The following is a 12,888-nucleotide window of genomic DNA, read 5'->3' on the forward strand; positions in this document are numbered from 1 at the left end:
TATATATATATATATACTTAAATATCATGCGGTAAGAACGGCCAACCCCATTCCTGACTTATCTCATCCCCCTTGCCTAAACTCTGAGTACTTTAACCCTTCTGTAACCACCCAATTTGCACATGACACAATTAAACCTCCTGTACCTGTGCTACTGAGTGAACTGATACACACCACTTCAGTTTCTAAAGTCAAATTCTACCCTAATTCAACAAATGTTGGGTTAGATAAAACCCCACAGTAGTTGGGTACCATTAATTTATTCTGCATTATTCTGTTTTCTCTCCTTTCTTTTTAATAGCCACTTGTTTTGAGCAGTAAAGAGAGACAGGAAAAGACAAACAGGTGTGCTGCAGTATCAGAAGATCTCTTCCTGTGTGTGCAGGGAGAAGAACTCATGATAAAAATTGTGGACAGGTTGTATGAATAGGCGCTGCTGCATGCTTTTGCCTTTCTTTAAACCCAGGGAATGATGTAATTCTTTCCTGTCCATCTAAATAGTAAATTACACATTACTGAAGCCATGCAGCAGGACTGTCAAGCCAAAAACAACTACTACTCTCTGTTTCAACGCTCTGCTTGGCAGTAATTAATGCTACTTACAGAGGTGCACAGTTTCAGATGGGGCAACAGGGCAACTCTGCATCACTTACTGTATTTAAGTGCTGGTGAATGCAGCACAACAGACTCTATGAGCTGTCAGCTAAACGGCACGTATCTTAATGTTTCACGCCAGAAAAACAAATGGCAAGATAGGGAGGATATGACCCAAACTGTGGTTCAACCTTGATGTGTCTATGCAGTTTCCTGTTTGCTTGCTCGCCTTGTACCTACGACTTCTGCCTCCGTCTGCAAGGGAGTAGGGGCCTTTTGAAAATGAAGAAGCGGCTTGCTGCACACAAACATACTTTGAGCTGAGGACCAACTTAAAATTGTTAGGGGTCCATGGTTCCTTTTTGTGGTTTTTTTTTTTAACTCATTGGATATTTGTCCTCCATATCTGTAAAATCAAATATTTGGTAAACATAAAATATTTGATGTACAAGTTTATTTATGTGTTTTTAACCACACAACCTATCCACTAGTGTAACAATGAAGAAACCTCAGCAGATGTCAGTCTAGTCCACCATGTTTATGCACTCCTAATGTGGTAATGGTATTTTTTCTGTATCTTGGAAACGCTCCTCTGTGAGCTTCCTGCCAGCTAGCTAGCCAGGCAGGCAGTCCCTCTTCCCATATGCTGGTACAGAGGGGTTTTACTATAATTCTCTGTAGCAGTGAGGGTCACAGATTCATTCCTGTGCTTTAATAACAGTGGGATTATCAAGGTTCAGCCAGCTAACCCTTTCTTCACTTTCATCGCCTTCACATGGCTCACACATCCATCCAGCTTCATCCATTCCTTCATGTCTCAGTTTCTATATGTTTTTATATTTCCTGTCTAGTTCTGACTATCTGCTCTTTTTTCACTCTTTTTTGGGTATATCCCTTTTTTTCTTGTTTTATTTGTCTTGTCCATCTACAGTTTCTAATTCCTCTCTCCCACCCTGTATCCCAGCCCCTCTAGATCCTCACCAATAACATGCATGTCTCTATTAATTTTCTGGGATCTCTCTCATTTGCTGCCTCTCCTCTTCTCACCCAGACGGGATGAGATGGGTTGGGCCTGACTGTGACTGAAGCACTGTTGCTAGGTGCCTAGGGATGTTCCCCTTTCTGTGTGCGCTTGTGTGTGTGTGTGTGTGTGTGTGTGCAAGTGTGGGTGGGTGGGTGCATGTACTGTGTGAGGCTGTATTGCTATGTGTCTGGCAGAAAGTTAGATGTTCTCTTATGTAAGCAGGTCTTGGCTGGGTAGAGCAGGGGTTTAGCTTGGGGATGCTGGCTCAGGTGGAGAGACGGAGACGGATGCTATTTTGGGTATACTGCGCTCCTTACATCCGCCGAACGCATGAGTTATTCACTCACACGTGTCTTTTAGTTCTACCAGGATGAAAGGACAATAGGAAAGTGGTGTACTGTGGTGGTGTGCAGATATTTGTAGTGACATTTGATCCTCATCCATGTCTGTCAAGTATATTAAAAATGGAAGTGGAATTTCTTTTTTGTAATGTTATTCATTTATACCTAAAATAGTCAGTTACTGTCTTCTGCAAAAAATAGATTTTGATGTAGCCAATTATTTGTTTTTGTTTGTTTTTATTTTATATCAGTATCAGAATAATCTTAAATTTGAGAATTTGCTGTTTTATATTGGTGTAAATGTAATTTCTTTCATTTGAATTCATAGACTAAATGATGAATCAGCTGGTGAAAAATGAATGGAGAGGTTAATCAATAATGAAAATAATTGTTGCAGCCCATATACAAATGAAAGGACTCTTGCTCTTAGAACCTTGTACAAAGAGGGGACAAAGGAACAAAACAGCCATTATATCATGTCATTATATAATTATAACACTGTGGTTACAGCTTACAGCCTTCCACAAACAGGGTTGATTTCTTTGTGTGTTATTCGCATTGGCTGCAGCTAAAGATGATTCATTATTGATTCATGTGAAAATTATTTCCTTGATTTATTGATCAAAGCAAAAGTTTGACAAAGAGACAGAGTTTGCTTTCTGATGGATGGTTAACGTTAGATGAGAAGACTGATATCACTTGAACATCTCTCCATTGAATAAGAAGCTACAGCAGTTGGTTAGCTTAGCTTAGCTTAGCTTAACACAAAGACTCTGGCTCTGAACTGTTGTGGAGAATCCAGGAAGTCCCCCTGCCAACAAAACAAAACAAAACAAAACAAAACAAACAACAACAACAACAATAACAGTGAATTATTAGTTTTTTGTTCAGTGCAAAAATGCCTGTGACAGTTGTTCAAATATCTTGTTTTGTCTGACCAACATTCCAAAGATATTGAGTTCACAATGGTATAAAACATAGAAAATGTAGAATAAGTTTCTTATGTTTTCAAATACATACAATACAATACAGTACATGTCAGATTAACCCAGACTTCCATTTTTAGCACTAAAAATCTGGACACAGCCGGGTGACATTATTTCATTGTTCTCTGACAGCTTCACTAATCTCTTTTCACTAATGTATCGCTCTGTCCATTTGCCCTCTGTTTCAGAGCATGGCACTGGTCTGGCTCCAGTCTCACCTGCCCTGTGCTAACCCAACCGGTATCACGAGTATCAGCCATCAGCACACTTCCAGCCAAGCTTGCTGAACAGGACTGCGTGGAGAGTCATGCTGTCTGGGACCTGGCGGCGTTCTGTGGGGCACCAGCAGTCTGCTGCAGCGCCTGTGGTGGCCTCCAGGGGGGTGACAGTGTGCGGGGTCCCCAGTGGCACGGTGGTCCTCGAGGCCCAGTATGACTACAACTACCGCGGTGCTGATGGACGGCAGGTCTGCATTAGTGAGGGTGAACGGTTTGTTCTCCTGAAAAAGACCAACACTGACTGGTGGCAGGTGAGAAAAGAGTTAATCTTTTCTTTGTCTTGTGTCAGTGGAACCAAATATTTGAGAAAAACATGGACATCTGCATCATCTACAGGGTTCCATAGACTAAAAGAAAGATGAAAACCAACAACGTGATAGCTGATATTTTATTTATTAACTAGTCAAAAATATATACTTTCAAATTACTAAAACAGCTGGGCACTAATGTATCAAACATTAGTCAAACTTTTATTTCGCGAAGCTCTAGCCAACAACTAAAAGCCAGTTCTACATTCAATCTTGTCTGGCGGCCATTTGCTCGGTTAATCCCTTTTCTCTTCTTAGCTCTCCATCAAAGTCCTCTTGGGTCTCTTTAACCTCTGCCATGATGTCCCAAGAGGCTGCTGAGCCCAGTTAGCTTACCTGCTTGCCCAGCTCCGATTCTGGTATCTATTTCAGCGCCACTCCCCTTTAGCAATCCCTCCTGCCCCAGGCATGAAAACCTCCTCCTCCTGGCAATGCAGAGCTCCTGTGTTACCAATGAAAACACCAACACTCCCCCGGTGCTCTGAGCCTAACTGAGCTAACTACCAGCAGCAGCTACAGTTTGTAGCAGTTACTTTACTGTTCATCAATAAACTGTAAATAACTAAGAGTTGATGCGGAGCTGCCGGAGGACATTAGAGGGAAAACCAGAATTTTTTCCCCCCATAAATTATGATGCAGTTTCACAAAAATCAGTGACATAGTTTGTGGGATTGACAGAGGCAGCATTCACCTTACTACAAGTCAGTGTAGCATCAAAGTAATTTTGAGGTTGTTATTTTAATTTTATACCCCACTTCAACTGAAACATGATTCAAAGATTCAATAGTCATATTGTAATGTCTGTTTTTGGCTATCCAGTCATTTAAATGCTTGATCACAATCGCAAAAATACAATATTCATAAAGCAGCCCAAAACAAAAAAACACATTAGAAAAAGTGCAATTAGCATCGGTGACCATATGGTCTTTGTATTTCAAAAGAGTATTTGTGGTTTGTTGTTTTGTCATTGCATCTGTTTGATGTCTCAGGAACTGCAGTGTAATAAATTTCAGTGTTCAGGCCTCAGCTGTGTCAGTTGATGCTTGGTTTAACTAAGTGGATCCACGTGGGAGAAAATAGCAAAAGCATTTGGAAATCTGTTTGTTCTTTGACAGGTGCGGAGGATTGGGGCAGCCAGTAAAACAAAGCCATTGTATGTCCCTGCCACATATGTGACAGAGGTGCCCATTGCACCGATGCCCTCGCCACAGCGCCTTGTCATGTCTGCCTCGCTGAACTCCAACCTCAGGATACTGCCAAGGGTGTCACTCTCTCCCAGCCCATCAGCAACTACCTATAATGATCAGCATCAAGGTAAAGTGTGAGGGAGTCTGAGAAAACATTTGGTGTGTGTTTTTTCAGTGGCAATGACATCTGTTTTATAAGAGTATAATTAAATATATATAAGTACAAATTTGTGTGTTGGTGTTTCTCTCGACTATAGAAGGAAAATAAGCTCAACATTCACTGATCTTGTATAATGACAATTTATTTTACCTTCCTCTCTCAGTGAACAAACCCATCTACCGTTCCATGGAAAACCTCAACTCCAACAGTGCCTTCCAGGGGCTGGACAACAACACCTGCATAGGTGGAGGCCGCTTCCCCACCCTGCCCCTCTCTGGATTCACCTTTACCCCCAACTCTCCCACCTCCCCATCAGGCCACCTCATGGTCCCTGGGTCCCCCGCATATTCCGCGGGACAAACAACACCACGGAACCCCAGGGCGGTCCCCATGATCACGCGGAGCCAAAGCTCCAGCAACCTGCCTGAAAATTTGGTTGAGAACCTGTATGACGAGGTGGGCGGTAGCTTCAGCAGTCGCGTCAACCACAGGATGCCCAAGAAGTCTTGCAGCCAGTGGGACATGGGGGGAGCTTCGGGCAAAAACAACCATCTGAAGGTAGGGAGAGATGAGGCTTAAAAACCTCAAATAGATGTTACTCAAATATCTGGTTTACACAGTAGAGCACAATGGAGCGTAAAGGGGAATTCCTGTACTGTATTTGTAAACTACATGTTATTCTCATATTTTTGGTTTTGATTTGCACTTTCATTTCCATTTTATGTTTAATTTTGAGACCACAATCCATTTTTTCCAAGGTGGTGAGTAAAAGGTATAGTGACCAGTAATCATAATGGATAAACATATCAGAATAACAACCAGGTGCACAAATACCAGAGTTTCCCTTCAGTTAAACTAAAGTAGGCCATGTTCACATCAATTGTGTTTGAGTAAAGCTTTGGCTCAATGAGATCAATGCCTTTCACAATTGGGTAGTACAAAATAATCGACAGCAGAAGTCAGACCAAATATCTGCTCACTCTACAGAAATATTGATAGTAGTGATCTTGTTTTGCAACATATCTTGCGCATTTCCCTTGGAACAAAACACAAGCTGAGCTTAGGTCACATTTTTGCATAGAAAATGTATTTCAGATTAGTTAACAGAGAGAAAGTACAAGAAAAAGTCAGGGCAACAAAAAAGATTATTCCAGCACTTGATCCTGTAACTGACAACCCGTCAAATCTACTACCACTATTGTCAACAACTCTATATTCAACTGTTACTTCAAGCTTTCTCTGATCCTCATTAGTATGAAAAATAGAAAGAATGAATGGAAATCCAAAACAAATCCACCACATTGAAGGAAGTGTGGCATTAGATTCTCTAATCTGATGGAATTATAGGTCAAAACTCCAAAACTCTAACAGACCAGCTGGTCATTGTTGTGGCCTTGAGACTATGCAGGGTAAACCTTAAGAAAAACTTTAGATGTTAACTATTGACATATTTTTGCTACTCCATTAAATCGGAGAATATTTTTCAGCTGGAAACTAGTAATATGTTTTTATTTAGAAAACTGATTAAAACACAAAAAGATCTTGTGCGATCCCAGCAGCCGACCGAGTACAGCCAAGGCAGCAGAGGTTGTATTTTATCTACGTCTGTACTTGACCTTAATAATCCTCCCAGAGCAGCAATCAAGTTAGCATTGTCGTGACGTCAGAGCCTCCCTGTATTACATCATAGGGGATTACACAAGGCGCTGTTGTCGGGAGAAATACTGAAGGTTATCTGTCCCTTGGCTCTGGGAAGTTCCCACAGCCGAGTCACTCCAAAAGGAGTTTTGCCTCCAGTGAACCATGCGTGCACAGTTTACTTTGGATAGCTGGGATCTCAGTGGGAATGATAGTGCTCTTTTTTTCTATGTCTCTCATTGTCTTTTGCCCCCTGTCTGTCTCTGTATGAGTCCCTCTCTCGCTCTCTCTCTCTCCTTCATTCAAGCCTTTAATACCAGTAAGCAGGATTATTGCAGCCACATTTAGGTCATAACTCCCTGTGTTTCATCCAGAAAACTCTCTCACCATACATTTTTGTCAGCCACACTGGTGATGAATTTTAATTACATTTAATCTTAGTCCTCCAGGGGGCGAAATTCCATTTGAACTTGAAGAGTTTCAATTGTTAAGAGGTTGTTTTTGGCCATACATTACATGGCCTAAAGTCTGTGAACATTATGCCCAGGAGTAATGGCTGAACATCTCATACCAAAACAATGGGCATTGATATTCTGCTACAATAGTTTCCACTCTTCTGAGAAGGTTTTCCACAATATTTTGGAACCTGGCTGTAGGCATTTGCTTCCATTTAGCCACAAGAGCAGTAGTGACATTGGCCACTGATAATGGCTGATAAAGCCTGACTCATAGTCAAATCTATCCTAAAGGTGCTGCCTGTGTGGTGTTAAAGTCAGTAATCTCTGTAAGCATATGCATATGAATGCAAAATCTGTAGGCAAGAGATAAGATTTTGCTATCTGTTGTGTTCTGGTTCCTGTTTGTAGCCGGAGTAGTATTGACTAATTACAGGCTTTGGTTGCATGCAGGTAAACAGTCCATGTGGAGAGCAAAAGAGGTGGGCCAAACGCTTGGGTCGAAATTTAATAAGTGGAACCCATCAGCTATTGTCTGACAATGATTTAGCTTTTTATCAGCCCTTTTAAAAATGTGGTCATATAAAGATATATGTTGTTTGTTTGGTTTTGCCTCTTAAGTTGCTAATCAGACTTTAAACTAAGGCTGTGTATTGGCAAGAATCTGGCAATATGATATGTATCACGATACAGAAGTTACGATTTAATATATTGCCATATATTGTGATACTGTAAGGAAGGCAATATATTGCAATTTTTAAATACATTTTAGAAAAACTGTCACAGTATAAAGAACATACCACTTTTTTGATGCAACCAGAACAGTGCGATCTGCACTTGTATTTATCACAGTCGCTGTAATATCCAACATCATAGTCCTCAGTTCATGTTGACAACACTGCTATCTAGCTGTTGGGGGTTTAAACACAAAAATCAGTTTTTTGGGAATCGATACAATATCACAAAACATAATATCCTGCACAATATGATATTTTTCGATATCTTCACCAAACTGTTGCCACAGAGCTGGAATCACACTACTGTCTGTAATATCATTGTTTGCTGTAACATTAAGATTTCCCTTATTGGAATAAATATCCACATACTTTTGGCCTTATAGTGTATGACTGAGAGAGATGAAACTTAGGGAGAGACAGAGAGAGATGAAATGCAATAGAAGTCCCTATAAACTGGGAACATTGCGGGTATGTAAATAAGACCACTAAACCACCTAGACGCCGCTGATGTACTGTTTACTACCTTATACATATACTTACTACGTTATGAATTATACAAGGTTTTATTTCATGCGTCACACTAGACATCCAAACATAAACCATCATTATTGAACAAATCATATTTACTCTGGTTTTACAGCTGTTGTGTGCCCAGTCAAATATAACTTACCATAGAAAATGAACGTATAAGCCTGAGCAAAGAACTGAAACACACAAACACACACACCGCTTCTCTCCTCGAGGAGGAGGAAACCCCTCCCCCCACGGAAACCAAACCTTTCAAGCACAATGTTAGGAGTTCTCATGTCTAACTACAGTCACACATTTGCACTTGCAACAATTTCTTCTCTCACATGTCCCACTTTCCCAAACATTAAACCCAAACTTTTAGTTAGATATGAGACAAAACACAGTATTACAGTACAGTTTATCTAGACCAGTATACCACTGACTATATCTCTGGTCTGTAAATAAAGCTTCTCTTCCTCATGTCATTTTGTGGTAGAGTCACAGTGAGCATGCAACCAACTGTGAATAAGCACTTGAGCATAGCTCTGGTGAGATGATGAGATATCAAACCTGAAGAAGAAGAGGTGGAAGAGGAAGTGTCTGAAATTGAAGTCAGTACTGAATAAGATCAAGGATCAACTGTTCTGGAGAACAAACTGATGAAAAGGCTGCTGACACAAAGGACAAAATGACTGTTCATTGTTCTGGAAACAACAAACAGGTGACGGTGTCAGTGATAACCTTTTAATTATCATGTTTGTTGTTGTCTCAGACTTTTAAAGTGGCAAGAATACAATTTGAGGAAGTAATGATTGTATTATTTTTACATTTAATTTATTGTATGTAGATCTGATCCGGCAATTGAGAGGGGTGGATTCATCATAATCTATAGTTGTAATGTAGCTTTATAGCAAAGTTTATTAATAGATCTTTCTCACAGCAGACATTCATACTTGCGGTTGCAGAATAGGTGTAGCGAATAACATTAAGGATGCAAGTAAGCCATGCTAGACAGCCACTTCACAATAACAGAACCTCAGTCAGATGAACATGTAAATGGAGTGCAGCAGTTAATGTTATTAGTTGATGCAAGACATTGCGTAGAGTATTGCCGAATACAAATTGTAGAATTTTAAATCCAAATTTCCCAAATATGTTTGGTGAAAATGAATTTTGAATGGCAGTAATAAATACACAAGACATATTCACACAGAAAGAAAGCAACTTCCTTCTATCATGCATGGCTCTCTGAATGCTTTTTTTCTAACATAAATAGTTTATATTAGTTGTGAATGTTTGTGGAACATATTTAATGTTTTATTTGCTTTATCCTGTACTAACATTTATGTTTACAATATAGTACATCCTTTTGGTGTTGTTATGGTGTTATAGCAGCAAATCATACTCCAATAATTTTGACATTTTCCAGTGGACTACTATCAGCTTTTCCTCTAGAAAACATTTATGATAATATATTTTGCCAACCCATCATTGTTTTTTTACGTTAAAGACTGAGGTTACAGGTTGACAACAATTTGGCAGAAGCCAAAACCACAAAATCAAAACTAAAAAAAGTGTTTTTCATAGCATACTTTCAATCAGCCATGGCCCCATTTGACCCAGTTGAGAGGTTTAGATTTAACCACTGAGGTGAACAGTAGTAAACAGTGGAGCAGGAAGACTCAGGTGAGCTAAAGACTCAGTGCTGCCCCCTGGAGTACAATCACATCTCATGCATCAATATACACACCATGTTTCCTCAGTCATTATTGGAAACAACTATGTGTTACATAACCGGGATCAACCAGCTAGCCAGTCAGTCGGTTAGTGAATTATGTCTCAACTATATTTCATGGAGAGATGATCTTCAATGCATATCTTTTCAATTAATTTCACTGGATTTGAAGATGTCCTCCCTTTTAGCTGTTGCTTTAGCCCTCTCTGTCTGAGTGAGTGCACACGTTTCTATAAGCTCTGTCTTAATCCAAAGTCTGACGGGTTGTTCTATAGCAAGCGGCAGGGGGATTTATTTGTTTCTCTTTGTGATTTCTGTGGGGTTTCTATCTCTTCTTTGCACACTGTTTTTGTTCATGGCACTGCTGTCGGCTTCTTGTGGTACTATTCTGAACAAATTAAAGCTTATTTGGACAGTTTACTGTAAAGTATCTAAAGTATACACTTACTGTACTAATTGTATAACCTTGATATGGATAAAGAAAAACTCAACACATACGCTGGACCATACATTGGCACAAACATACATATATATATTCCAATACTAACTTGACTGCACAAACAGAAAAACAAATACACATACATTCACTTTAGGTAAATAAGGTTTCAGTGAACAGTAGCCTGATATAGCTTATTCTTCTGTGCCATAAAGCTCAATTTTTGTCCAAAAACACACACAGTTCACCTCCGGGGCAGCCGAGGTGCCCTTGAGCAAAGCACATAACCCCTAAATTTAATTAGTAGCCCACACCATCTTGCTCACTAGCACACAAAATGTGTATTAGTTCACAACTGACAATATTCTCCAACAAATGTACTATTTATCCCTGTTGGAGTAACTTGTTTTAGGAATTTATTGAGACATTTCTAAAAAATTTTTAAGATTTACATTTTCATTAGTGACAAATGAGCTTTGCGACTGAGAACCACAGACAGGGTTGAAAGGATGTGAAGTACTGAGAGGCTCACTAAACTACAGTGCCCATTTTCATTGTAATAAAGGAACATGTCTCCACGTGGTTCATTTATGTGCTTTTAATTGTTTTGATGGAGGTCTATTGCACCAGACATATCAGGCTCTGGGCACACAGGCAAACCTTGTTAGTTGGACAAATAAAAGGGTGGTTGTGGTCTTTTCATGGGATTTTAAGGAAAATATACAATATTGCCAGCCTTAAGTTGTAGCTAATTTAAGTCCAATTAAAACCATTTTTGACAAGAATGTTTTTTAGATTTGTATTCATGTCTCATTTCTTTTTCCTCAATGTCCACCTCTGCTTTTGCCTCTCTCTCTTTCTCTACCTCTGTCTTTCTCTTTCCCCCCTTTACTCTTTCTAAATACAAGGTCCCAACAGAGTCCTATATGTCCCAGTTGTCTTGGCAGGACTCCCCTCTTTACACTGAAACGCAGACAGAGAAACGTCTGTCACAGCTGGAGCCACCTAGCCCTGCCCCAGGTCAGCAGCCTCTTCAGATCCTGGACCTGTGGGAGCATTACTTGGACTCGTCCACAGGAAGAAGCTATTATGTCAACAGCATCACCAAGGAGAGGTCCTGGAAACCCCCTCGCCGGTCCCGTGGACACACCACCAACAAGGTAAGGCTCATGACACAGCCGGTGTCCACTCGCTGTTACTCCTCCTAAATCTTCTTCTTATACTAAAATTCATTTACATTTGAAAAGGTGGGCAATTTCAGAGCTGGATTGAAGTTTATTTTCTCAAAGGAGAGGATAGAAAGGGGTCAGGGTGCAGAGTAAAATAGTCTGCTCATTTATATGCTCACATAGTTTGACTGTATCAGCACTAAAAGGGACCTTTTCAGCCAAAGAACTTCATAAGACCTAAGGGAGAGCACCCTGGCTTGCATATTTTCTCTTTACTGAGACATGAGGTGATGCATAGAGGGTTGCACCCGCAGTGATCACAGGACAGGTTTCCACAGCTTGAAGCTAAAGTATAGTGCACATGGCAAGACTCACTTTGGCATAGGGTCACATTGAACTTTAAGGGTTAAATATTACATAATAAGTGGGAAAGGTCATTGATATGGACAGACAGCTTATATATATATATATATATATATAGTTTGGTATTTGGGTCTATTAAATATATAAGGCTACATCTAGGAGACAGTAAGCTTCGTTAAGCACAGGAAACAGCTAGACTGGCTTTGTTCAAAGGTGACAAAATCAGCACCTCTAAAGCTTACCATTTAACACATTATATCTAATTTCCGTAACCCATGCAAAAAAACAGGTGTAAAAATGGCTGAGGCTCTGAGCAGTTGCTAGGCAACCAGCGGAGACTCCAGGAAGTTACTGCTCTCTGCCAAAAAATATTCGGGCACATAACCCACCGTAAAACGGTGCTGCTAGGTGGATTTTGTCCTGGAGTTATGAGAATAACTAACTACATATATAGAAAACTGACAAAATAACACAAACTTAAAATATAGTCAGTCTAACAATTAAACAATTAAACAATAATGCTACCTATGGGAAACTTTGTTGATCCTTTCAAAGACGTGTGGGTTTAACAATATAGTTGAGAATAGCTATGGCTATTGTTAACAGCTAAGAATGCATCTCAAGACCTTTCCTATTTCACAATCAATATATTCTTTTTTTCTTTATCTGGCAGGGCAGTCCTGTACAACCTCAGACATTACCGAGAGAAACCAACCATCTGTCATTACCACTTCCTGAAGCTGGTAATGGAACAACGCACGGGGTAAGACCACTGTACTGTAAGTTCTGTAAAATTCAGCCTCCCTGATGACACATTGTGTTATTTAACAGTCAGATTCTGAATGACCTTAGCTTATATGGTAAATGGAACACTTTTCACGTAATCACAGGATGTGTGAGTTTTTGGGATGATGAGATCAGGATGAGGTTTGCCTCGGCCATATTGACAAAATGAATGAATGTAGTT

The 12,888-nt window shown here is 40.0% G+C and overlaps 1 protein-coding gene across 4 annotated transcripts in view; it reads left to right on the top strand.

Moving 5' to 3' along the window:
• Window positions 1-12,888, top strand: part of arhgap9 (Rho GTPase activating protein 9) — a 42,060-nt gene that overhangs the window by 8,856 nt on the left and 20,316 nt on the right. For all 4 annotated transcript variants that reach the window (XM_035662302.1, XM_035662304.1, XM_035662305.1 and 1 more), the window contains 5 exons: window positions 3,134-3,474; window positions 4,647-4,845; window positions 5,042-5,436; window positions 11,298-11,549; window positions 12,595-12,684. In XM_035662302.1, the coding sequence (XP_035518195.1) occupies window positions 3,253-3,474; window positions 4,647-4,845; window positions 5,042-5,436; window positions 11,298-11,549; window positions 12,595-12,684 (1,158 nt within the window). In that variant the 5' untranslated portion in view covers window positions 3,134-3,252. The remainder of the gene's footprint in view (window positions 1-3,133; window positions 3,475-4,646; window positions 4,846-5,041; window positions 5,437-11,297; window positions 11,550-12,594; window positions 12,685-12,888) is intronic.

The sequence above is a fragment of the Morone saxatilis genome, unplaced genomic scaffold (assembly GCF_004916995.1).
Source record: "Morone saxatilis isolate NCDOM2014 unplaced genomic scaffold, NCSU_SB_2.0 Contig18, whole genome shotgun sequence".
In the NCBI taxonomy this organism is placed as follows: domain Eukaryota; kingdom Metazoa; phylum Chordata; class Actinopteri; family Moronidae; genus Morone; species Morone saxatilis.